Raw genomic sequence first — 27253 nt, forward strand, 5'->3', positions numbered from 1 at the left:
ATATTTCGTGCTCTCTCGGCACTCTCCGCTTCCAAATGGCTTTATCCAGAAGAAAGGAAATACCACGCTGTCAGTCATCCAAGGTTACTCGGGAATCGCCGTGTTCAACAGCGTGGCAGTCGCGCTTTAAAAGTTTCCAAAGTTTCCCACGAACGTTCACGCGGATCCTATAAGTGTTGGAACGGGAGGAATAAAGGACACGTATTGATATTAATCGCTTCGGAAGGTAAGTGCCGAGACATTTTACACTTTGTGGTGTATAAATAGGTACATATGTGTTGTAGCATTCCAGTCGGATCAGATAACCTCGGCAAACGAGCTTATCCGACGTGGGGCCCGGCGAAGGGGCACCTGCGGGAACTGGTCTGCCGTGAAGCCAACTCCTGAGCGATTTACAACTACACGGATGAACCGTAATCCTGATCTAAATCCGGGGAACTTCACGAGCAGAGCTCAGTTCTCGCTGCAGTAAAAATCTGTGGTGAATTTGGAGGGAAATTTATCAGCTGTGTCGCTCGGTCAGGACGGGGGAAGTGTGACGAGCTCTCCCGTGGGACAACCCGCATGTGGTTTTTGTCCCAATTATACAGACAGCACGTCAAGTCAGATTTATAATAGAGCGCCGGATATCAAGGTGCAACATTCGCTGGTCCTGTTACCTTTCTGTGTCTACTGTTCTGGGCTTGGAGGAGTGTAGATTTTTCAGCCTATGAGAAAACTCCAGGAAAACTTTGTGAACATTCAGGAGAGAGGGTAAATGTTTTATCTGATTGGCGGATCTGGTCCAACAGTTGTCTAATTCAGCAGACGGCCTGTTTCACTCGCTGTGAAGACATTCCAGTAGGAATACATTACCTTTGTTGAAGGTCTCGGAGAGAGGTAGAAATTTCTGGGAGTGGATCTTTGGGAGTGGGGTTGTGTGTAGTAAACAAAAGGCATTTTAAAAAGATTGTTACCTGGAAATTAATGTGTAGGTAATACTGTGTAAAATTAGTCACTGGAAACAAATCTCAGACTGTACAGTGTTTTAATATTAAGAATGACTCCATTGGTTTTTTTTAACTGTTGGGAGGGTGGGAGTGTTTAGGTGTGGTCAGACCCATCCATTTCAGTAGGTGTTATTATTGAAATCAAATTACTAAAAAAAAATCTTTGATTTAGATATTAGAATTATTGTTCATCTTGGATTTCTTTTATAAGAGTAAATAATGATTTTAAATATTGATATTATGAATATGCAAATAAACTTAACAAAATTAAGTTAAGACTTGTGATAAACTTTTGATTTATAGTTTTAAAAATCAATTAAAAATTAACACTTAACAAATTCTTTTTTCACATCAGTAACACAAGTGTTTAAAATGTAACGTATAATTATGAACTTCGGAGGTGTCGATTATCTGGAACGTCACTTCTCTAGGTGTAGATTACATTGTAGGAAGTACGGAGGCCGAGACATGGAAAATCCAGACTTTATCCGCAATTGTCAGACTTGATAATATCCTGTTGTCGTGGGGTCATCAAAGGGACATGCTGGTAAAGATATGAAATCTCCCACAAATAGATTTTTAAAAGTCTTAGGTCACTGCAATTATGTGCAATAAATTGAATTATTACCCAATGCATCAAATCCACCCATTGGCAACAGAATGGGGGGAAATTACTCAAAAGTTTGCTGTGTAAAATTAATTTACAGGGAAATTTTGCCAGAATTCCCAGTGTGACAAAAAAAAGGCTAAATTTAAAGAACCCTTTTTTCTGCACTAAGCATGTATAGGAAACCCAAACACTTCAGCAGTGATGAGACATGCACATATATATCCATGTTCAATCTTTAAGAACTGATATTAAATTTCTCCTATTAGGGAGACTAAATTGAGGTTAAGAGAGAAATAAAAATTGAAAAAAATTGTGACACAATTTTACAGTCCAAGAAAGTAAACAAGTTATACATAAGCATCCCTCTGATGCTTGGTGTAGGGGTAATTAAAATTGATTGAGGACGAAGTTCATGGATTTAATGGAATTACAGAGGATGAATACTTGAGAATGAAGGAAGTTTGTTTTGGAATTCACACACGATTGTCGATGGGAAGAAGTCGATTCAATGAGTCTGAAAGCGCAGGGTTGGAAATGGCACTTTGACACAGGAAATTTTTAATCAGCTCCTGTACTTGACAAAAAAGCAGAGACCAAGTCAGGTTTCTTTCCAAATGAGGTTCTTGTTCGATTGCATTGCTTCCTTTAGAAAGAAAAAGCCCAGTTGTTAATTGTTGAGTCAGAGTTTGTCCAGTGAGGGTCGGTCCCAAGGAGTGGGATCTGTGACACATCAGAACTAGAACTGTCAACTGGTAGGAGTTTTACCTAGATATTTAGACAAAGTTGTTGTTTTTTTTATCCCTAAACCTTGTGATATTTGTTTTTGTGAGGTAACTGCTTCTAGAAAAGTGTATGGACTAGCTAGGGAGATGTTGGCCATTAACTGGTAATATTGTGTGCCTTGGTTTTACTTCAGAAATTGACAGACTAAAAATAGTTGTTTCAGTGATGTAAAATGGGAAATGTTATCTAAATGACGATGTATTTTTAAAACTTGAGTGAAATTAGATTTTATAATTTTAACTTGACTATTTTTAATATTTGAGAAATTCTAGTGACAAGGCTGATTTAAAAAAAAATGTTTAATGTAGTACTATGACTAATCTTTCATCCCCAATCTGGTCATTTTATTTTTCAGTAATTTAAATTTTTTTTTAATTGCAAGAATTAAGATTGTCAGCTGTGAAATTTTAAACTTCAAAAAATTAAATTGTTTTTATTGCGGTAAATACTTATTTTAAACTCTCTCTGACAGTAAAAAAAACCCCCAAATAATGATTACACGTATTTTAGTACAAATTTCATGATGATTTTGTGTAAGATAAGATTATATAAGATCTTGAAAAACATTGGTCAGAGACCATTAGAATCATTTTAACAAAAGCTTGGACTTTGTGCAGTAGGTGTCAGACAAACTCCGATTTGATGAACGCTGATGAAGGCGGTGTCTACTCATTGTTAACTGTCCAGTCATTGGCTGATAGTTATGAATACCCGGTACATTGATTGATTGAAAGACACTCGTCCACCTACATCCACGGATGTGTAGGGGTATAAAAGACGTAGAAGATTTCAATGATGTCCTGGGAGAGAATTTCAATATAGCTCTAAGTAAATTCAGGATGTATATTTCATTGCAAATGTGTCAATTTCACATAACAGCAGAGCTTGGCTAACAACTTTCTGGCTTTGACTTTGGTCTATGAATACTAATGAGCTTTTCTTAGCAAATTAGAAAAGAGAAGGTCAATATTAGAAAGCTTGTTTTGATGAGCAAACTAGACAGTAATATCCTACTGAAAGGCCAACATTAGGATGTCCAAGCTCTTGTTAAACAGTTCTAAACAAAAAATTTTCTATGCTGTCCCAACTGTACTTTTATTTTAGATGAAAGTACTGTAGTTGACACCTTGAAAGAATAAGATAGATTGCTTTTGATGAAAATAAGAAAGACTCTTTACATTAAATATTGTACTAGTTTTCTGTTTTACTCTCAGAAGTCAACACCTTTAAAGATTAATAGTAATACAATACCTTTGATAGAAATAAGAAAAAAGCCCATTTACTGTATAATACTGAATATTGTAACATTACTTGGTTTACTTTTAGCATTAGTGGACTGTGGAGGATGTGAGGATGCCTTCTGTGGAGCAGTCCCTCGTAGAACGGCTGCTGAAGCAGTCCATACTAACCGTCTGTAAGGAGGCGGTGGCCTACAGCCAGCGACTGGAGATCGATGGAATCATCTGTATCTCCCCCGAAAACCAGGACAAACAAATCGTGGTCAAAGTTCACGAACTCTTCAAGAAGACTTTTGATGGGTTGGAAAGGAGTCGACTAGATGAACATGACGGTGATCAGAGTAGTGAAAACTTTGTGTCGTCACTGCATGGCAAGCCTCTCAATGGAGACAGGGGTAGGAAAGACTTTATAGAGGATTCCAATGATGTCCTGGGAGAGAATTCCAATAAAGCTCTCAGTAAATTCAGTGACTTGAATAGTGATAGGAACAGTGTGTACGATGGCAACGAAGACTCGGACAGCTCGCACAACGAGATGGAGATCGGGACAGAGATTGATGAAGACTCCTCCACCTCCAACCGAGTCATCAAAAAGCAGATGATGAGTAAAATAATGGCTCCCAAATTATCAAATCATAAAAAATCGCCACGCCTTAAGCAACAAGCAAATTCCAAATCAAGCGGCTCAGTAAAGGGTGATGATGAAGACGTCCCTGGATACATTTATAACAGTGAAGCCCCGAAAGCCGACATCAAACCAGTCAAAGATGTTGAATGTAAACGCTGCTTCCAGGTCCTTCCCGACGGCCCTTCTTTCGAGACCCACAACCTGAACCAGCACAACGTCTACACCTGCTTGGTGTGTTACAACACCTTTACCTGTCGCAACAACATGAAGCGCCACATGAGGCTGCACACGGGTTACAAACCGTACCAATGTACGCTGTGCTCGGAGAGCTTCACTCGCAAAGACGACATCAAGCGGCATCTCATCAAACACAACTACAACAAGCCATTCCGATGCAACCTGTGTAACAAAGGCTACATGGATCGAAAAACAATCAAAAACCACATGAAGAAAGAACACGGCACCAAACTGCTGCACTGCTGCCCAACCTGTGGCGAAAGCTTCAATGATGTCTTGAAATTCCAGAAACACAAGAAAAGCCACCCAGAGCTGATGGTGTACCAGTGTTCCATTTGTAACTTCTCGGGATCCAACCCTCTGATGTACAACAAACACATGCTGGTACATAGCCAAGAAAAAACCTTCACCTGTGTTCCCTGTGGGTCAGAGTTCACTGACCCTTTCAAATACACCGGCCACCTTAAGAAACATCGATCCGATGGAAACTTTGATTCTTACCAGTGTTGCTTCTGCTCCCATGTTCTTCCAACCTACGACCAATTCATCAAGCATGAGCATACTCATGTCCAGAGTAAGCGCCATACCTGTACTGTGTGCATGAAACAGTTCCGATATCCCTCTAATCTCCGCGAGCATATGCTGATCCATTCAGACATGAGCCACAAAATTAAAGTACACATAAAAAAGGAGATTATCCCCTCCAACATCAAGAATGAGGTTGATGGAGATGAAGATATGTTGACTTCAGACAACAAAGCAGAGCCGGTCACCATAAAAACGGAACCAGAAATGACCGAAACCGAAAAGGAACAGATTTGTAGCCAGTACTGGTGCACCGAGTGCCAGACGGGCTTCGAGTCGGAGAATGATCTCACAGACCATATCTCGTTTGCACATGATGAGTCTGTCATGAAACCAGATGCCTGCAGTGGACTTGATAACTCGAATGATGATGGAACGTTGAAGTATGAAGATTCCCTTAATGATGTAGAAGAGGATGATGATGATTCCAGCAGTGACAACGAGGACGAAAACTTTAAGGTTCCAAAGAAGGTCAACAACAAGGGCCTAAATAAAGACCCTGACAATGCCTACAGTCTGCTGCCATCTCATTTAAATCACCTAGCAGAGACATCAAACAGCAGAATGAACTCGGAGGATGAAGAAGTAGGGTCGGAATGCTCCAACCAGTCAGAACACAATAGTATGGGGAACCCTAAGAGTGTTTCTCCCAGTTTCTCAGACACTACGAGCCCTGCCCCTAATATGCCAGTCTTCCCGATGAACGAACAAGATAACCACACTAGAATGTCTTCTTCCTCTCCGTCACCGGTCACCAACTCCACCTCTCCCAATAACTTCAGCACCGTAACGCGATCTCCAGGATTCGAGCGGGTCATCACACCAGAAGTGCTCTTCAGAACAAAGGAGCCTTTTAAGTGTGATATCTGTCGTGGAACGTTTGATGATTTTGAGTCTTTTGACAAACACTGCAATTCCATACATCGAAGATATATTTGTGATTTTTGTGGAAAGCAATTCACTTCCAAACCAAATCGAGATCGTCATGTCCGTTATCACACTGGAGAAAAGCCATACAAATGTGAACTTTGCGGCCAGTCATTTTTCCGTGGTGATGATCTTAAATATCACAGAACCACTCGCCACTCCGATTTTTTCACTTTTAACTGCAACAAGTGTAGAATGACATTTGCATGGGCAAAAGATTTAGAAAAACACTTGTTGAAATGCCATCGTTAGAACTTATCATAATTGTGTATTCTGCTATTTTCATTTATACCAGACATTATGAGTTTTAAGTGACCCATGGTTATTAAGGAATGAAAGTCTTGTGTATCTCTGGTAGATATATCAGAAACTAAACTTCTCTAAAGCAAATATTGAACTCTCTTTTAGATGACTGAAGTTTTATCTCAATCTAGAGACTCTATCAAAACTATAGTTTTAAACGAGAAAAGCTTTTGGTAGAAGAAAAACTTCCATAGAGGCCATTTTTGATCTGTAGAGCTGTATTTGTACTGGCTGGGGGGTGTTCACTAGTACGTATACTATAAGGCCCTTGTATTATATTTACTTTGTATACATTGGAAGTTTAATGCACTCTGTTATAAATGTATCTTCTTTTTTGTGTATATATGTAGATAAGGAAGTTCAGGTACATGCCTCGTGTGTCTATTTTCATATTTGTGCGTGCATGTTGCTGAGAGTATACCCTGGACATTTTTTAAACAGACTCAGCTGTAGCACTTACCACAATTCGTGGAATTTATGCAAAATAAAAAAAGTATGCATGAATGTCAGCCTGTTCAGATGTTTGGTGGTTATGTAAGGAGTTTTTAAAATGTCGAATCGTTAGTTAACAGTATCATACAGAACTGTCGGTGATTACAATGTCAAGGTTGTTATTTTTAAAAAAAATATTTGTACAGCATATGTCTATGAGCAAGCCGAATTTTTGATGTAAATCTTGTGGAAAAGGGAAATAAATTTATTGTTTGGAGTTTTTTTAACAAAAGTTTGAGACTGTGGTGGAAATGCAGGGAATTACTCCTTGGGAAATACAGTGTTAGTTTCAGATCCTATGTCCTGACCTGGTATTTTTTTTAATGTTTCTTTTGTGCTGAAAAGTCACACCAGAATAATCTGCAGTGTTGCATGGGATTTAAATCTTTTTTCCTTCCACATTGGGGTATACCCACTCTTCAGCGATATCTGGGATTTCCCAGCTTTTTTATTTTGTGGACAAGATAATGAACCGCCACCTTCCTTGATATTTAGGACGAATGATGACTATGCATAACATATTGGGGTAGACTTGAATGAAATACAATGTACACGTTAGTATCAGAACAGGTGTAAAAGGGGTCTTAAACTGTGTTTGCATTAACTTTATATACTGTGCCTTATTGACATATTTTCAGAAGCACCATTACAACTGGTTTTATACAACAAGTCGCGATCCAATAGGATTTTAGTTATGTGCTACCCTTTCCCTGTGTGCCTTCATATAGATGGATGTTATGCCTTCTGTACAGAAATAAATTTATTATACCTTTTTGCTTGTCTCTTCATTCACACTTTAGATTTCAATGCCTTAAATTTGTTTGCATTTAAAAGGACCTGTTATGAAATTTGCACAGTAAACCAGTTTGCATAATATTTTTCTTGAATTTATTTTAAAGAAAACACTTGTTCAAAGCTTGCCTATATTATACTCAGTAAAAATTTATTTTAAATTTTATTTTGCAAAAAGATCACAACAAATTATTTTTCTACAAGAAACTGGTTAAATGTGATCTTAAAAAGGTCTTGAACCACTTAGAAGATTTGAAATGGATTCAATCCAGAAATACTTTTTACAATCGTTGCACAGATCAGTTTTCTCCTTCAGTGTAGAGAGTTTGGAAATTTCGTGTACAAGGGAGACGACAGAAGGGTTCTTGCCAATGGCTGTACAGTAACCTGGCAGTACAGAGACGATGGTTATGATAATCTATAATACTACTTAATATTTAATTACTAGAGTCACCAAGACCATGGACTCTGGGTATAGTTTGTGTTCAACAACTATTTGATGTACTAAGCTGATCTATATATATATATATATATATATGTTGATTTTGGCCATTAAATCATTGCCTCTTGGAAATCAACAAAACTTGTGAAGCTCTTAGCCATGCTTCCAAAATCAGTGCATATTCATTTGATCCCATTTAAACTTCTTTAGGTGTCGCTGTGTGAACTAAAATGTAACATTATATAAATATCGAAGTCCAAGGTCTTGTTAAACTGGCTCTGAAATATATATAAAATTAGTCGATCCTGCAAGAATTTATATTGATAAGTATTTCAAAGTCGTGCTGTTAGGTGAATGTAACACTGTGTTGTCCAACCAATATCTTACATTTTTAAATCAAACTTCATGAATTGGATGATCACACTGCAGTGGCTGACCCTTGATTTTTTGGTTAAAGTGCCCAGAAGTCATATCCCCACCAAGCTTCAGTGCTTTGACCATCTTAGATATTATCATCCAACAGATGCCTGCCTGACTGGGAAAATTACTAAATAAAACTGAATAATTTGATAACATTTTTGTGTAAAAAAAAATTTCCTCTGAAATGTAGTCATATAAGAAGTTTAATTTAATGTAAGTTTAATTTCATTGTGAAATCGCAGCTTTTGAGTTTGGGCGTCAACTTGGGGAATAAGAAGTAGAGGTCATTTTAGTGGGTGGTGCCCGGAGTAAGTCTCAAGGACACTGTCTAGCATAATGTAAAAAAAAATCTCAATAGAAGACTGGTAGGATTTTTATTTAATAAATATCAGAGATATATGTCACAATGCTTCTTTGATAAAAATTAACATACAAGTGCATATAAAGGAGGGACTCTCTGGTAATTTTAAGTATTGCCACATACATGTGAACAGTTGTTCTTATTATTGCATGGTTTACATTTGTTACAGATATTGATGAATGTCAAGATTACAGGAAAAATTTATGTCCAAATGAATGCATCAACACACCTGGTTCCTTTACCTGCAACTGTAGCATACCTGGCTACCTGGATAGTTCATCAGACAAGTTCTGTCAAGGTAAAAAAATTATCTGTACTGTGGTTTTCAAGGCCACCTGAATATGGCATTAATAGTAGTTCATCAAAAAAGTTTTGTGAAGGAGGACACCTACATGTCCTGTAGTATCCCAAACTACCTGTATAGTTTATGGACAAATTCTGTCAAGGTGAGATAACAGTCTGATCAGTATAATCCCAGGTACCTGTGTTATATAGTGCCTTTTCCCCCTAGCCATCTTTCCTCCCGGAAAAATGGCTATATAGCAGTTTTCCCCCCAGGGAAAGCTGACTATATAGTGGGCTTTCCCCCTTTTTATAGCCAGATTACCCCCACGGAAAACCTACTATATAGTGGATTTTCCCCTTTTTTTACATTCCGGCCATGTATATGGCGGATCATTCGTGGCAATAATTTGCAATAATTGATATGATATTAATTTCTCATAAAAAAGGAAAATTATGGCATTTATTAATACATAGAATTAGTTTTTCAACCCCAAATATGAACTAAGGCATGCGCCTTCATAACATGCATGTGTCATCATCGTTTATTTTACCTGTTCTCACCCCTTTTTGGAACACCTTTTACACGGATTTCATAATACCTCGAATCTTTTTTCATCTAATTGATGCTTATCTACAGTTTTGACTTCGGCGTTCTGAACACGTGAGAACACATTTGAGTGAAAATACGCCGATTTGGAAATTTATTTTTTCAATGTATTACCATCAATGTATAAGCTTCTCCCAGGGAACTAACTGACCAATCTTAACTTAATTTTGTAGAGGAATGGAATAAAAAGTGGAAATGTATTAATCCCTTCGTCCAAAAGGCTATCAATTTTAAATTAATACCGTTAGAATTGACGCCCTTAAAAACAATTATATATTTCTTCTTCTAAATATCAAACGGGAGACAGGATGTAATGATATGATGAGAAACTGAAATGTTTTAGTTTTACTTTGATTGATGGGGTTCTAAATCATGGTTAAGGGGTATTTTAATTATGTATTAAAAGCATGTGTAAAGTTAATGTTTTCCATTTCGTTTTAAAGTTACGCATATTCATATTTTTAAGCACATTTCTACGAAACATGAGATATTATGATGTAAACATTTCAAATAACAATGAAATGTCTTCACAACCAGAACAATGTCGGTATCTTTGCTGGTTACTTTGGAAAATGTGAAATGGAGCATGAACTAACTTTATGTTTATATTGTCACTCACTATTTGCTAATTTTTTTCACTTTTAAGTTTGCAACGTGATTTATAAATATACAATTTTGAAAACGATGCTATATAAATCAAGATATACGATTCAATTACCTAAAAAAAAATTATACTATTTGTTTCATATTTTTGCAATAAAGATTTACTTGTGTACCATATTATTTCTTCGAACAATTAAACAAGGGTAATTAAAAAAACAAAACAAAAAACAACCAACACATATATTGTGATGAGTTGACTTTTTTAAATATAAGCTTGTTCTTCTAATCAACTAACAAGTAAAAAAGTCGTATATGCGCTTAGGTTGGTTATTTATTTTTGATTTTCGGTTTCTCCTTTTATGAATAAAAGTTCATTGATTTATTTATCTAATTATTTATTATATCATTAGTCATCTTATGAATTGATTAAATGTTTTGAAGAATAATGAATTTTACCCGCGTACCTTTTTAAAAAAAATTGTTCGTAAATTAAAAAAATAAGATTTTGATAAAGAAATATATGAGTGATTGTGTATTTTTAAATGATATTTTTACTTTTAAATGACTGTAGCAATAGGTTCATGTGGTCATCTATAGTTTTTGAGATATGGGGCCCTAAAAAATACATATTCTTTATACATGTAATTGGATTTCAAACATCGGGCTCGAAAACAACAAAGGCTCCTACCCTGCATGGGGGCTTAAATTTTCGGTGTCATCTACTAGTGGTATACCACTATCACTGTGACAATATGGTTAATTGGTCATCTCTAGAATTTGAGATTCGGGTCCCCACTTATAGAACACTATTCAATCATTATAATGGGGTTTTAATCATCGGGACCTGAAACATCAAGGGCCCCTACCCTTAGAGCTGAAATTTTCAGAGTCATCTTCAAGTGGTAAACCACTGCCACTATAAAAATATGGTGATATAGTCATCTCTAGTTTATGAGACATTGGACCCTCAAGAATATGCACTATAATTATTATAATAGGATTTTAAAAATCGGGCTCTGGAACATCGGAAATAAAATTTCTCTAACACAGAGGTTTAGCCTGGATGAAATTTTCACAAACAGACAAACAGTCTGATAAATTTATCAAGAAATTCTTAAAACATTCTCGTTTAATACAATTTCAGAACACAGAATTATGCATATAAGTGTATAACTTGTAAAATTTTTTTCATTAAATTACCTAAATTAAGTTGTATGTGTAATTTCATTACACACATGTTCAACTTTCACCATTGTCTATAAAAATAATAAATCGGCAACACGAAACTTAACCTGTACAGATGAATGCAGATATACATGTATGCAACCTGGGAGTGTAGAAACATTGATTTTAATCCTTACTGGATTTCCATAAATATTTTTTATAAAATCTGAACCAAAAAAGTGAGGGAGAAACCCTACTATGGGGGAAAAGCTACTATATAGTAGCTTTTCCCCCCGGGGGGAAAGGCTACTATATAGTAGGTTTTCCGGGGGGAAAAGCTACTATGGGGGAAAAACTGCTATACAACACCTGTACTAGTGCTATAGACAAGTTCGTCAGGGTAAGATAAGTACATGTACTCTAGTCTGAAGGTAACTGTAGTATATATCCAGCTACCGGTACTTAACAAGTCTACAGGCTAAGATAATCACTCATGCTGGAGAATTCTAAGCTGTTTTTGACAGTTCAACAGATAAATTCATTAAAGGTGAGAGAGATAATACCTTAATCTTAATTATGTGTACCAGAAGCCAGCATATACAATTATCAAACATGCTGTTTTACTGTGAAGCAATGACTTTCTTTTACAGATAAAAATGAATGTCTGGAGAACAAAGGGAATTGTCAAGAGATCTGTGTCAACACTGTGGGATCCTATCATTGCGAGTGTAGCAAGGGGATGAAGTTACTGAATGACAGCCACAACTGCACAGGTAAGTCTACCTAGCTTAAAAATAGTCTCACCTTTACAGGTAACAATAAAATTGAAGGTACATGTAGTTACAACTGTACATGTATTAGCACTGTATATACTGGTATATATCTAACTTAATGGTAGTCATACCTATGAAGGTAACAATACCTAACTTAAGGAAGGAGTCTTCTCGTTATCAAACATACTTCTTATAATAAGAAATTCATGAAATTTTGACAGAGTCAAACGGATCATATTACAAAATGATTCTATCAGTTTTATCAAATTTGACCTTTTTGTTTTCGCATAAAGGTCAGGTCAAGGTCACTACCTTTTTCCTCAACGTAAAGGATGATAAAAACAAGTGTAGCTCTTTGTAGTTCTGTAGTCATTTGTTTAAGATATGAAGATTCTATTCTTCAATGAAATGATAGAATATTAGAATGTCTATCAGCTTATACTACTAAATTGGAATAACTTTTTATAATAAAACTGATATTGCTAAGCCCGCATTTCCTCAAATTTTCTTAAATTTTGAGGGAATTTTTATTATTTTTTCATGCTTCCAATAATAAAATATTTACGATTTTTATGTATAATAAAGACTTTATAAAAAGGTATAAATTGACAGAAAAGCTAATATATTGACCATTTAATATGAGAGAAAAACTGATTTAAGTTATTTTTTCACAAAAATCAGTGTATAGAAAGGCACTTTAAAAAGCCTATAAAAATGTAGTTTGATAGGCAAATCATATTTTAAATACATATTCTGAACTCCAAGTATCATATCATTAGTTTACATTAGTGAAAAAAATCCAACCTTAATGTTATTGATTTTAAAATGCTAAACCAGACTCATTAATCTGCAGCAATTCTGAATTGCGCAACGTGATATTTTCCTACGCCAATATTACGCCAAAAATATAGTCCTTGTTAGATTCTAAACTTTGATTACTTTTTCTATGCCAAGTTGTATGATAATAAAAAGAAAGAAAAATATTCTATTATAATTTCCTTTCATCTTGATTGAATGAACAATTAATCAATTTTACGTTTGACAAGTCGAAAACCATAAAAGACTCCTTCTTTAATATGGTAGTTACACCTTTTTAGGTAACTTTATACCTAATTTCTCAAGAACAAGATGTCATACCTGTACAGATAACAATACCTAACTTAATGGTAGTCACCCCTTTTCAGGTAACATTACCCGACTCAATGATAGTAACACGTGTACATTTTCAGGTAACACTACCTTACCCAATGGTAACTACTTTTCTACAGGTAAAACTATCTAACTAAAAAAGTATCACCTGTACAGGTAATGCTACTCAGCTCAATAATAGTTGCACCTCTAAAGGTAACACTACCCAACTCATTCTCTACAGTATCACTAACTCAATAATTGTTACTTCTGTACAGGTAACTCTTCCTAACTCCTGTACAGGTAAAACTACCTAACCTAATGGTAACTACCTCCCTACAGGTAACACTACCTATAACTAACTGGTAGTTCCATTCTAGAGGTGTTACCTTAACCTTTTAATTAAACCAAATAGTAGGGAGAATTATTTTTATGTTTTTTCACTAAGACTAAAACAACCATACACCCTTGAACTACTAGAATGCATTTCATTGTTTAATTATAAAATTTCAATTTAAACTCTCCAATTTTTCAAAATTGTATAAATCAAGGAATTCTATATAATACATGTAATTCATAATTTATATAGGGATTATACTATAAATCTGTGTACATTTATATAGTTTGTTATTTTCTGTAACATTAAGTAAGACTGGGAAAGTTTTGTTAATTGTTTTGATACTGGTACATCATAATTAATGAGGCAAATTAGAAAAACAAATATCCTTATGCAAAAGGAACAAAGAACATAATTGTAGGAAAGGTAGTTTCCTTTGTTTGTCTTCGCATCACATACTTCATCACCATGAGGAAACATCAGTTTGCTTAGCTCTGGGAAGACTAAAAATTACAATGGTCCCTGTGAACTGTTCACAGTGAATGGTGGTGGATTTACGCTTAGTCTGGGGGTCACTTCCCTAACAATGGCAGAGTTATGTTGCAAGTTTCCCAAACCAATTTTCCTGGTCTGGAGACCAAACACCAGGAAAATGGAAAATTCTTTGTGGAATCCAGACTTTGTTTCCTGGAAATGATTGCTGATTAGGGTTACTATTAAATCTTCCTGGAGGTGTGTTAGTTATAACTGAACTTATTAACCGAGAACTAGTTTTTAGCTTATATTATGTTCTGTTCAGATATTTTGAACTGTACTGAATTATTAAACTATATTAATATATTATTTGTTATTTTGATTATTTTAATAGTATATTTCTTATTAGCTGGTTTCTCCATATATTATATTAACATGAAATGAATTGATTTGTTTTGCCATGCTGATTATTCATCCTCCTCATGCATTTAGAATTATGTTTCCATAAAAAGGAGACTTAATACTGTAGATTCTTATGCAAATAATGAATTCCGCTATATTCAGCTGTGTGCATCAAATTCCGAGAGTATGAATTAGCAAACCCAAATTTTTTGTCATAGTTTAAATTAGTTTACATATGTCCGACAAAATAAAAGTGAGATTTTAAAATCTGTGTGATATATGCTTTTCCCAATTCTATGCTGATATTAGTTCCAATTCTACAGAAGTCATTTATGTATACATGAACTACATTAAAAAAGCAGTTCTTGTCTTTGTCCTGTAGACGTGGATGAATGTGTGGAAGTTGGCACCAGGATTTGTAAAAACGGTGACTGCATCAACACAATTGGGGGGTACCAATGTCTTTGTCACCATGGTTACCAACAGCACAAGGACGGAATCCACTGTACAGGTCAGGGCAAGGTTGTGGAAGAAGAGAAAAGAGGAGATTACTAGCATTTGTATATACTGAATTATAAACTGGATTAATTAATATTAAAAGGGCAGAGTGGTCATTTTTAGGCTATATAAATTTCCTTAAAATGAGGAGCATTGCATGCATAAAAAGAAAAATATTCATATTTCAGAGCTAATATATTCTTCACAAAATGACAGTTTATGACTTTAAAACTTCATTTACAAAATTCTGAGGATCTGATGTATATTTTGTTGACCACCCAGCCTCCTTAAAAAGCGACTTGATTTTCATATTTAATGACAGGCAACAGGGTATCCACCTTAAATATAAATACTGTATAATATCCATTTTTTTCGTGTAGCACAAAATTTGCAAATATGGTGAAAATGTGTGGCATGTTTTATTTGCATGTCTCATTTTTTGTATAGAAATTAATACAGGATACTATTTCTGCGATTCAAAATTGTGCAATTTAAAAGAGATAGCGAAAAAAACAAAAAAAAGACCATTGCAAAAATTATAGGATATACGGTATGGGCTCCTGTGAGTTTTAATGATACCTGCACCCAACTGTTTGTCTTTTAACTTTTACCATTTTTTAAAACATCTTTTTTAGAACTTTTGCTCCAATTTTAACAAAACTTTCAAAAATATGTAGGTAAAGGAGAATCATGAATAATTCAACTGAAGGGCCACCCTAATACTGTAAATCAACATTTATTTGTGATGACTTTATTTCGTGATTAACAAGTGAAAAATTGGTTGATGGCAACTAATTTTCACGATGAAGATGAAAATAATTGACATCGTAAAATCCGAGACATCGGAGGACTGGTTCGTGGTGAGAAATGTTCGCATCAAAGAATATCTCGCAAACCTTGGAAAAATTTCTTGCACATGATTAAAAGTTGGTTTACAGTTGATAAAACCTTTCCGTTTTCGATGTAACTGCATGCATAATTATGTTCCATGCAATATCTAGATCTGAACGAGTGTAAGGATGGGAACAATGGCGGCTGTCAGGACCTCTGTGTGAACACTGTTGGTTCCTTTCATTGTGCGTGTTCTTGGAGCGGGTACCAGCTACATCCCAACATGGTGGACTGTGTTGGTAAGTCATTTACCTACTTTTTAAACATGTATATGCATATATTGTTCCAGACAGAAATAAACCGTACCGTTTGCCAGTCCATCCAATATCGCATGTCCATACCATATTTTATTTTACCTTTATCTGGCTCATGATTCACTAAAGAGTATCTTTAGGAAAAAAAGTGAGCAGTGATTATGAACCATATTTCTCAGATTTTGGTCAAGGTCATATCAAATCCTTTTGTAATATCCTTAGTCATACCATTTATTAAGGCGTCGAGCTAATGCTCGGCAGCCTTCTAGCGATCGTCTGGATTGGCAATCGTCCAAAAATTCATGCACTGCACCGCCTTTTTGATGCGCATAAAAAAATAAGTTCCTTGAAGTATTAAACGTATTACAAGATTTGTATTCCTTTTATTCAACTAAATTGTGTACAAGAAACCCAACTTTGCCTCCCTGGTTACTGACAACTCATTGCATTAGTATAAATTTGCTTAATCAAGAAATGGCGGATGAATACAATAAGGTGCAATGTAAACATTCACTAAAATATTATTTAAGTTTATCGCTTACATTTTGATTGGATACTGTGCCCGATAGAAATAAAATTTGATATGTAAATGTATTTGTTATCGGGCATGGTCTTCAAAATAATTGTAAGCGATAAACTTTTATAGAGATTTTGTTGCAATTAATCAAACACGATAATGCAGTTGGTTTGGTCGAGCATTTTAGATAGCACGTGTTGTGGATTTGTTTGTAAACAACCATAGCATAGGTAATCTTGTTTCAAACGGGAATTGAAATTAATAAAAGTATGTTTTATTATTATAATTAGGGACACACTGTTAATGTATTCAAATTATGAGCCTGTGAAATGTGCAAAGACTTTTTAAAGCAGAAAGAAAATAATAAATTTTTTTTAACTTTGAAATTTCTTCGATTTTTGTAACCATGATAAGTTATTGTGTTATAAACTCATCACTACATATTTTATAACGAAATATACTGATTATTGTTTTTGAAACAGCACAAAACGTAATTCATTTCCTTTTTTATTTTAATATTATTTGATAAACGACTATATATATTAGTAGAGAATTTCAAATTATTGATATCATTCTATATAAAAGAAAATGTCAGCTTGACGCCTTTGTGGCCGTTCCGGCCTTTGATTATTTACATTTGTCCCAATCTGTTTTATTCTTTTTCAACAGAAAACCTTTAAGTGAGTGAAAGTTTGCAGTGACCTTGAACCATAGGTTTTAGGTGAAAGATAAAGGTCATAGCAAACCTTTGTATAAAATCCTTGTTCAAAACACATTTCTCTCCCTTTGGCACAATCTGGCTCATAATTTACTCAAAGAAAGCTTGCAAGGGTGTGCAGTGACCTTAAACCAAGTTTCTAGGTCAAAGGTGAAGGTCATAGCAGATATCTGTGAAATTTAGATAATTTCTTTCCTCTTGGCACAATCTAGCTAAGACTTTATCAAAAGAGTGCCTGTAGGTGTGTTGGCCTCACAGAATTTGATCACATGACCAACCAAATTCATATCCCAGTAAACTTTTTAAATTGCTGTTTATTTCTTAAGAAAACAATACACTGGGACATTGTAACCTTTACACTGATTCTACGTAAACTATACGCTGTAGGTCATTGTAAACTTATACACTTTTAGTAATTGTAAACTTTGGCTCTTTGCAGACAATACACTGTGTGTCATTGTAACCTTAACACTGGAGTCTATGTAAATATTACAGTTTGGGTCTGAGCAAAACAGCACACTTGAGGGCTTTGTCAACATTACACTATACAGTGTTTATCTATATTTACAGCACACTATAAGTTTATGTTTACAGCACTCCATAGGTCTATGTTTACAGCACACTATAGGTCTAAATTTACAACACACTCTAGGTCTATGTTTTTAGCTTACTATAGGTCTATGTTTTTAGCTTACTATAGGTCTATGTTTTTAGCTTGCTATAGGTCTATGTTTTAGCTTACTATAGGTCTATGTTTACAGCACAGTATATAGGTCTATGTTTATAACTTACTATAGGTCTATGTTTTTAGCTTACTTTATAGGTCTACAACACACAATTGTTTTTTAAAAAACCTTTAGAATAGGTTTGTGAAATGTAGCACACTTGTTGAACACTTTACTACAGGTTTGTGTAACACAGCATACTATGGGTCTGTATTTAACAGCAATCTGACTTAAAGTTCACCTTGGTATGTCAAGCAGAAATAACATTGGCCAGGAAAGTTGTCATAATCAGTCACTAGCTTGTCGTAATTAATGGTGGACCAACGACCCATTGTGTTAATGAGTATGTGTCACATGTTATTAACCTTTCACCTCAGACGTGGATGAGTGTGCTGGCAATAATGGTGGATGTGAGGATGTGTGTATAAACACGTTTGGGGCGTTCTACTGCTACTGTGAAAATGAGGGCTACGTGGTTCATGACAACAGGAAAAACTGTACTGGTAAGAAATATTGATACAAATCAGCAATGCATAGACAATAATTTTATATAAAAAATGAATAAATTCTTGGTTTAATCTTAATTTCTTCATGTCCTAGTATGCACTTGTATGTTAATTTACAATGGCTGATGCCAGTACACAACTTTACACTTTGTGTTGACAATATTTTTGTTAGATATGAATATTATCTAATCTTGGAATAAATTTATCAGCATTTTTAGGGTAACAGAACATTGCCTAACATTGGTATTAAAGTAAAGTCATTTTTAAAAATGCATTTGAGTTATTTTGCAAAGTAAGTAAATGCCAATGATTGCTTTTTCAGTTTGTAGAGAACATCAGTACATTGATGAGGGGAGAAAACTATGCATCAACTGTCCTGAGAATTCAGTAGCAACACAGAAATATACAGCAACCTCTGTAAGGGACTGTTACTGTGACAACGGTTACCAAGGAGATCCAGGGAATGGCTCAATATGTCAGGGTAATCTAGAAGATTTAATTAAATCTGAATTTGTATGATTACCAGAATTCAATGGAAACTTAGAAGTGTTGATAAAGTATATCTCTTTTTTTTTCCTGTAGATATTAATGAATGTGACAATAACACCTTAAACTGTTCAGAGGGCTGCCTGAATTTGCCAGGAAGTGCTGTTTGCACATGCCCCAAAGGGTTCTTCTTGGAAAACGACAACAAAAGCTGCTCTGGTTTGTGTTGAAATTTTTTTTTCACTGCAGCGATTTTAATTTTTTTATTGAAAGTGACTGTTGTTTTAAGACTCCATTGACTTGAGATTTTTTAATAGAGTGAACCATTCATTCATAATTATAACAAGTCAGAAGGAATGAATTAAAAATTTACAAAAATACTGTACTAATTAATATTTGATTATGATATACTCCTGTTAGAGGAAGCAAGAGCTATTCTTAATTGAAATGCCAGTAGCCTATATTGTGTGGGTCACATCATAAGGTCAATTTTACCTGAGTAAACTCTATGTGTTGAAATAAATGGTCTGTCTGACATTTAGACATAGATGAATGTTGGGAACAGAATGGGGGCTGTGAGGGGAGCTGTGAGAACACTGTGGGGTCATACCACTGTCTGTGTCCTCTGGGGTACCAGCTGAACTATGACAACCACACCTGTCTGGATGTTGACGAATGCTGGCCCGACAAGTTCAACTGTTCTCATGAATGTGTCAACATGGAGGGCAGTGCTAGGTGCTCCTGCCTTCATGGTTACAACCTGCAGGATGATGGGAAATCCTGTCAAGGTGAGGGAGGAGCAGCCAGTGACTATCTTGAGTCTCACACAGAGACACCATTATATCACAATCCATATGATGTTACCCAAAATAGTATACCCTGGCTCGCGGCTTTATTCAGATGACTGATTTTTGTGGGTATTTTGACAGACGTGGATGAGTGTACAGAGTACGGCGTACAGCTGTGTGAAGATCGCTGCATCAATACCGAGGGATCCTATCAGTGTCTCTGTACTGACCTTGGCTATAAACTCTCCTGGGATGACTCCTCATGCTCAGGTGCATAGATCTCTACCTCTCTCTCTCTAAATTATTATTTAGCCTCTACCTATATACCCCCCTCTCTCTTTCAGATATACCAGTATAAATATCCTTCCCTCTCCATCTGTCTCCCCCTCATTTGATAAAGACTAAATATATTTTGTTTTGTGGAATTTGTTAAACAATTCAAATTATGTTCAAAGTGATGTATAAAGGCAGGTTCAGCTGTGTGTGTATAAAGGGGAATAACTCTTATTATTTTAATTGTTGAATTTTACTTCACAGACATAAATGAGTGTATGGAAGGGGAGAATGCATGTGAGGACCAGTGTATTAACGTCCTTGGTTCTTACCGCTGTGAGTGTACGAAGGAAGGCTACACGGTCGGCATGGACGGACGTACCTGTGACGGTAAATTAAATTGATGAGGAGTACTGAACACATAGTTATATCACACCGATTTTGTCTCACTTGCTTACACATTGCATAAAGTTTACAGAGAGAACATTAGATCTTGTATGGTACTAGACTTATTTACTTTAGGTCATTCATATTAAATTTGCAAAAAAGGCAAATGGTTTAAAGAGAAGTATGTAATACATTGGGCTATAAAGACCCATGTATAAATTCCATTCCAGTCACAAATATTTGTTCCTATTGAAATTAATAATAATAAATAAACTTATTTTGTAGACATTGATGAATGTCAGATGCCAAACGTAAACAAGTGTAAACACCGCTGTCAAAATTTACCAGGCAGCTTTATTTGTCGCTGTCACCCTGGATACACAAGTACCGGTTACTATGACTGCCTGCGTAAGTACTAGTCTTGCCGGTTTTTGTTTTTGTTTTCCGGAGTCATAAAACTTACATGTACATAAGCTTACTAGTGATCTCACGCTCACTTTTACAAAAATTGATATAGAGTGGGAATCTGAAACTGAGATAAAAATTTAGCTTTTATGAGTTTTACAGCCCTATGGCCAGGTGCAATTCAAATAATGTCCACTGACTTAATCTAGATGAGATTCGGCATTACAAGGAATATATATTTCACTGAAGACTTTTGTCCAATAATCTTTACAAATCTCACTGAAATGATCTCTTACTTTCTAAATAAAATCTTGACAAGATGTAAAACAACATATTATATACAAAAAATCAAATCTATGAATATTATGATGGTCCCTACCTACAGTCGTTTGATTTTTTCGGTATATAAACTAATCGTTGGAGATGATGTTATGAATTTAAAACATCTATTTCAGCATGTTCCATTGGTTACTATAGCAACATCAGTGACTTTGACTGTGTGCCATGTCCCCCTCTCTCCACCACAAAACAGATTGGCAGTGTCTCCATTGACGACTGTGTGTGTATAAAGGGTTACCATGGAAACTTAACTTTGGGAGAGAATTGCACAGGTCCACAGCATTTGTGTTTTAAATTTATTTACACAGTATTGCAAAGGCAAATGTAAAGGAATAATATTATCATGATAACTTAGCAAACTATATTGTATTAAACAAATATTGACTGGGGTTGAGGGCAACATTAATTATAATAGCCGCTAAGGGACAAAATATATTGCCAGACCTGAAGTGGAGGGCAATATATTTGTCCCAAACACAGGCAACATTTGTTTTGTTACATGAAGAAACAAACTAAAAATCAAAAAAGGATTTGAAAACAGATCGTCGTAAATTTTTTTTAGCTTAACATGGAATTCACAAGTTCACTTTTGCGTGAGTCCATTTCCAAAATGTTCTCAGCGTCAAGCGGCCACTGCTAATATTCTGCCGCCTGTAGGAATTATACTACATATGTTCTTAATGTTTTTACTTCTCAAAAATTGGAAAATCTTTGTTTCCATTATGAAAGCAAACCACCCCACTGTGCGTCGATCCTTCACTTGCCTTGACTGATTGCCCACTATGATGTCACCTTGTTTTGGAGTCCAAAAGTAACCATCTACGAATTAATTTAGCGTTGAATCATGATTTTTTGTAGTATACATATCTCGTAACTGCAGCGGTGTGTGCATACAAATTGAGTAACGCGCGTTATGAAAATTCATATGAATGAAAGAGCCACAGTAAAAGCCACAAGTGTGAACTAAATTTTATTTTCGCTTGTTACGTTGCAATTTACAGCATTCAACATTTGTGACATCATAATAAAACTTGTCAATTTAACCTTTGAGTACCCTGTGTGCATTACAATGTTATAACTGCCGTAGCTTTCAACACACTTTACAAGCAAAAAATATTGTGGAATGTAAATAAAAGCAATCGATTGAAATGGTGGGAATGTTTTCTAAATATTATTCCCAGCCAGTCAGTACACGTAATAAAAAAATATTGACCAGTCAATATTTTTCAGACGAGGTAATATTTTAATCATAGCTGCAATAATGTAGCCCTCTCCGATTTTTTATATCTGATGTTTACTGGAGAGGGCTACAATTCCATAGGATCTCCGTAATGGTGCAAAATTAATTTTTTAATGCGACTGACTTCGGTCTGAAAAGATCGATTTTATATTTGACTTCCTTTAGATAAAATGATTTTTTAATTCAGGTTGAACAAACTAACCGTATATAAATCAAAACCAGATAAAACACATCAGCATGTTTACCAGTCGTCTTTTTCAGCAGCCATGACAGTTCTCGCGTGATTTTATGGGATTTACGCTTGGAGTTTTGATGGGCTTGATAACATGAATGTCGGTGTAAATAATCGATCTTACCTCGTTCTATCACTAAAAAATCATTTAAGGAAATGGTATATAAAGGAAAATTCATATTTACCGCGTTAATTATGTTTAAAATAGGGGAATTCCTATATTCAGTTCAAGATCCGCTCCTAAATTCTCATTGGCTGTCCCAAAATAAAACCGGTCAAGGTCAGTAAACATGGCGGACAAATTCAACTTGCGTTGTTGACATACACGAAAAATAACCGATATATGGACTATACTTGATATTTTTGGATTAATTTATGCCATAGACATCCACAAAATTTGAGTTCAGGTAAGAAATGCAGATGTTATTGTCATTTATATACGATTTGAGACGAAATCGTTGCGGGAGTGAATCACTCCCGCACTTGCACCATTACTGAGATCCTATGGAGTTGTAGCCCTCTCCCAAAAAAAAAAAAAAAAAAAAAAATCGGGAGAGGGCTACATTATTGCAGCTATTTTAATCACAGTAATGACCATTCGTCTACACAGAGTTATATAAGTAGATCCAGTGTTCTGTGATGTCATACTTTATTGTAAAACTTTGAATTCTTTAAAATTTGTGCAAGATATTTTTATTTATTTTATGTGAATATAATCACATGGATGTAATTAGAAATACTGTTAAGTTCAAGATATTTTTGCAGCTTAGTCTTATCCTTAATTTCCAATTTTTTTTATGCATTTTATCTTTGCTAAGGGGAAATAACTCCTTTTCTGACTTTTCTCTCAGTTGTATGTCTAAATGCTATAATTTTTCTAATCCCAACAACCAATTTTACAATGTTTTATTTTTTTAACACAGTTGGCAATAAAATTAAAAAAGAAAAACAAGTTTCTGCCTACAAAGATTTTACTTATAACAAAAAAAGTACTGTTTTCTGATGCTAAAATATGCTCGAGTTCATGTTTATCTGACATCTCAAAAAGTGTGATGACATGTATATTTTTTCAAATAATTGATGAAATTTAAGGTAGCTCCATACTCGTAAAATTCTCTGAGGAAAGTTGAAAAACTAAACTGATTTCAACTTAATAGACTTAAATGTCATCAATTGTTAGAAAAAATATACAGGTCATCACACTTTTTGAGATGCCAGATAAACATAAACTAAAGCATATTTTAGCATTAGAAAAATGTATTTTTTTTTTGTTAAAAGTAAAATCTTGTAGGCAGAAATTTGTTTTTCTTCTTTAATTTTAATGTCAACTTTATCAGAAAACTAAAATTACAAAATTATTTTAAAACTAATCGTTGGAATAAGAAAAACTATAGCATTTAGACATACAACTGAGAGAAAAGTCAGAAAAAGAGTTATTTCCCCTTTGCATAGATAAAATATATAAAAATTTGGAAATTTAGTATAAAATTAAGTGCGAAAATATCTTGAACCTACCAATAATTCTAATTACATCCATGTGACTATATTCACATAAAATAAATAAAGCTATCTTGCACAATTTTTAAAGATTTCAAAGTTTTACAAAAAAGTGTGACGTCACAGAACACTGGATCTACTTTAAGTCTATTAAGTTGAATGCAGTTCTGTTTTTCAACTTTCATCAGAGAATTTTTACGAGTATGGAGTTACCTTAAGTGAGAAAATACTACTGTACATAACAAAATATTATATTGTTATAATCTTACTTGGATTTTAATTTTAGATCTTAACGAGTGTGAAGTGGACAACTTTGGGTGTGAGCACAAATGTTTCAACACTTGGGGCTCAGCCATGTGTGGCTGTCATGAGGGGTACCAACTAAGTGAAGATGGCAAGAATTGTACAGGTAAGTCTGGCTAACAGGACGGGTACCAGCTTAATGAGAGAGAAATATATGATATTTGGACAGGCGAGTCTGGTAGAAGTGAGAGGTAGCAGCTAAGTAAATAGGTTGTGGATTTTATTATAATTTTACACAGGATGAGTAGATATTTTACAGAATCAAGGAGGAACCTGATATTAACAATGATATCATACCACTTAAATAGGCACTGGGAAGTTCGAACAGTTCTGATGTATAGACTTGTATTGAATGGACCTTTCTAATGTGTACTTCCATGTTTTCCAGACATAGATGAGTGCACCTTTTACAGCCACTACTGTATTGACAAATGCATCAATGTTCCTGGCACCTTCAAGTGTGGATGTAGAGAAGGGTTCGTGATTGGGTACGACGGCCGTTACTGCAATGGTAAATAATGCTTATATAAAGCTTATATATCTAAAGATAGACAAAGAAGGCAGTACTGGTAAATGTAAAGCAAAATCATCTGCGTATAACTTGTTCGTTATCATGCAATGCAAAGAATTGAGTCAATGAGAGCCCAAAAGTGAAATAATGCAGCAGCTAGTATGTGTAACAATGAAGTAATACCTGTGTAACACCTGTGTATTGTTGTTGTAATACCTGTGTAACACCTGTGTATTGTTGTTGTCATACCTGTGTAACACCTGTGTATTGTTGTTGTAATACCTGAGTAACACCTGTGTATTGTTCTTACAGATGTAGACGAGTGTGTGGAGGGCCACCACTGTGAGGACTGGTGCGAGAACACCTGGGGCTCGTACGTCTGTCTGTGCAGGAAACTTGGCACAGTTCTGGCCCCGGATGGAGTCTCCTGCATGCGTAAGCGTTTATCATGTTCCTTAACTTCTTACTTATGTAACCAGATATAAAAGGAAACTGGGATTTGCAAACTATTAGTAATTCATTCAAGTTAACTTTGAATCGAACGGTCCATTCTTTTGATAAATCTCTAGTCAATGGAATCTTTTCATTCTCAACAACTTTCATTCTCAAAGCATTGCAGATCGATCTTAGTTCAAATTGTCCTCAATTTATTTTTCTGGATGATCTGACTCGAAGACATGTTTTACAGTAATACAATGTATAACAGAGGAAGAGTAATAAAGCAGACTGACTTTTCTTTCATAGTCTCCCTTGATGAAAAGCTACCCTGTCCCGAGGACATATTTGTGGAGATCCATCAGTCCCAGAGCGAGGCTGAGGTGACCCTGCCTGACCTAGTGACTTATGATGATGTGGAGGTAACCCCTGAGTGGGCGAGGAGTAAGGAGGGATTCCCCGTGGGGTCTACCACTGTGACCATCCAGACCCGGCCGGGATCCCTCTACAATGACTCCTGCAGCTTCTCAGTGCACGTACTTGGTAAGTGACGGTCACCTGCAGAGCTATGGTATATAGAATTGTAGCTCTGTTCTAGATTTTAGGTTGCCAGAACATAGGACAACAATTCTGTACATACAAAAAAAAAATCTTTTATAATCAGTCTTGACCTGTTGTGACTTTTTCTTGCATTATACTTTTACTGTGTTTAGAATATGGATAATGTTGATTTTTTTAAAATCAACTTTCAAGGCCATCATGAAGGCCAGGTCATTGTGAGTGAGTGAGTGTTTGTACAATTGATCTAATATTTCATCCCCTTGTTGTAGAAATATGTGGACTTGGACGATACAAAGCCCAAAACAGCACAAAGTATGCCACCGCCTGCCTGGATTGTGAACTAGGGACTTACCAGAATGACCGTGGAAAATCCTCCTGTAAATCCTGCTTCCAGGGAATGTACCAGGATGAAACCGGCCAGTCGGACTGCAAGTACTGTGCCCCAGGAACATACCAAAACAGAACCGGCCAATCAAAATGCTTGCCTTGTCCCCCGGGGACCTATCAGGATGAGTACGGACAGTACAAGTGTAAGGTGTGTCATACCGGAACGTTCCAGTGGCAGGGGGGACAGGACATCTGCTTCTACTGCCCCCCAGGCATGTACCAGAACTCCACCAGTCAGGCCGACTGTAAGCGGTGCCCCAAGGGCTATTACCAGGACGAGATTGGGGCCGTTAAGTGTAAAATGTGTCCCCCCGATAAAAGTCTGTATCCAGATAATGCAGGCATACAACAACAGTGCCCAGACCTAGAATAAAAGAATCAAAATTGGCAGAGGAAGAATGAATCAAACTTAGTGGAATGGTGTTTGAAATAGAATTATATGTTTTTAATGAGAGTCATGCAACAGAAGATGCATTTTCAAATGTATTAAATTTTACAAACAGACCATCAATGTCTTAATCAATTAGTCTTCATTCAAAATGCAGGTTTATAAATATTCTGCTGACAGTAACCAGAAATCACCCACAATTAATTATGTCAAAAACATGAATAACCATTTGCATTCAGTATATGATTATTATAATATTACAGAATTGTAAATCTTCTTCAAAGTAGTGTAACCGGAATGAGTAAGACAAGGGCAATAACTCTTGTAATCAA

General features: G+C 35.4%; 2 protein-coding genes across 8 annotated transcripts in view; both read left to right on the plus strand.

The window, feature by feature from the left end:
* Positions 1-27037, plus strand: part of LOC128191434 (fibrillin-2-like) — a 32692-nt gene extending 5655 nt beyond the window's left edge. The window contains exons 7-23 of the mRNA XM_052863485.1: positions 8977-9105; positions 12117-12239; positions 14963-15091; positions 16080-16208; positions 18561-18686; positions 19012-19170; positions 19272-19394; positions 19718-19963; positions 20105-20233; positions 20501-20626; positions 20909-21031; positions 21484-21639; positions 24623-24745; positions 25028-25150; positions 25463-25585; positions 25895-26128; positions 26416-27037. Coding sequence (XP_052719445.1) covers positions 8977-9105; positions 12117-12239; positions 14963-15091; positions 16080-16208; positions 18561-18686; positions 19012-19170; positions 19272-19394; positions 19718-19963; positions 20105-20233; positions 20501-20626; positions 20909-21031; positions 21484-21639; positions 24623-24745; positions 25028-25150; positions 25463-25585; positions 25895-26128; positions 26416-26906 — 2792 coding nt within the window. The 3' untranslated portion in view covers positions 26907-27037. The remainder of the gene's footprint in view (positions 1-8976; positions 9106-12116; positions 12240-14962; positions 15092-16079; positions 16209-18560; positions 18687-19011; positions 19171-19271; positions 19395-19717; positions 19964-20104; positions 20234-20500; positions 20627-20908; positions 21032-21483; positions 21640-24622; positions 24746-25027; positions 25151-25462; positions 25586-25894; positions 26129-26415) is intronic.
* On the plus strand, positions 50-7567 carry LOC128191435 (zinc finger protein 845-like). Of its 7 annotated transcripts, XM_052863489.1 has the most exons (4): positions 281-879; positions 1439-1536; positions 2033-2351; positions 3709-7567. In XM_052863489.1, the coding sequence occupies exon 4, from the start codon at positions 3736-3738 to the stop codon at positions 6247-6249; it is 2514 nt and encodes an 837-aa protein (XP_052719449.1). In that variant the 5' UTR covers positions 281-879; positions 1439-1536; positions 2033-2351; positions 3709-3735; the 3' UTR covers positions 6250-7567. The 7 variants fall into 7 exon arrangements, with proteins under 7 accessions (XP_052719448.1, XP_052719449.1, XP_052719450.1 ...); XM_052863490.1 differs by lacking the exon at positions 2033-2351; XM_052863488.1 differs by lacking the exons at positions 281-879; positions 1439-1536; positions 2033-2351 and adding an exon at positions 50-226.
* Positions 27038-27253: the final 216 nt, after the last annotated feature.

Source organism: Crassostrea angulata, chromosome 7 (genome assembly GCF_025612915.1).
Source record: "Crassostrea angulata isolate pt1a10 chromosome 7, ASM2561291v2, whole genome shotgun sequence".
Lineage (NCBI taxonomy): Eukaryota > Metazoa > Mollusca > Bivalvia > Ostreida > Ostreidae > Magallana > Magallana angulata.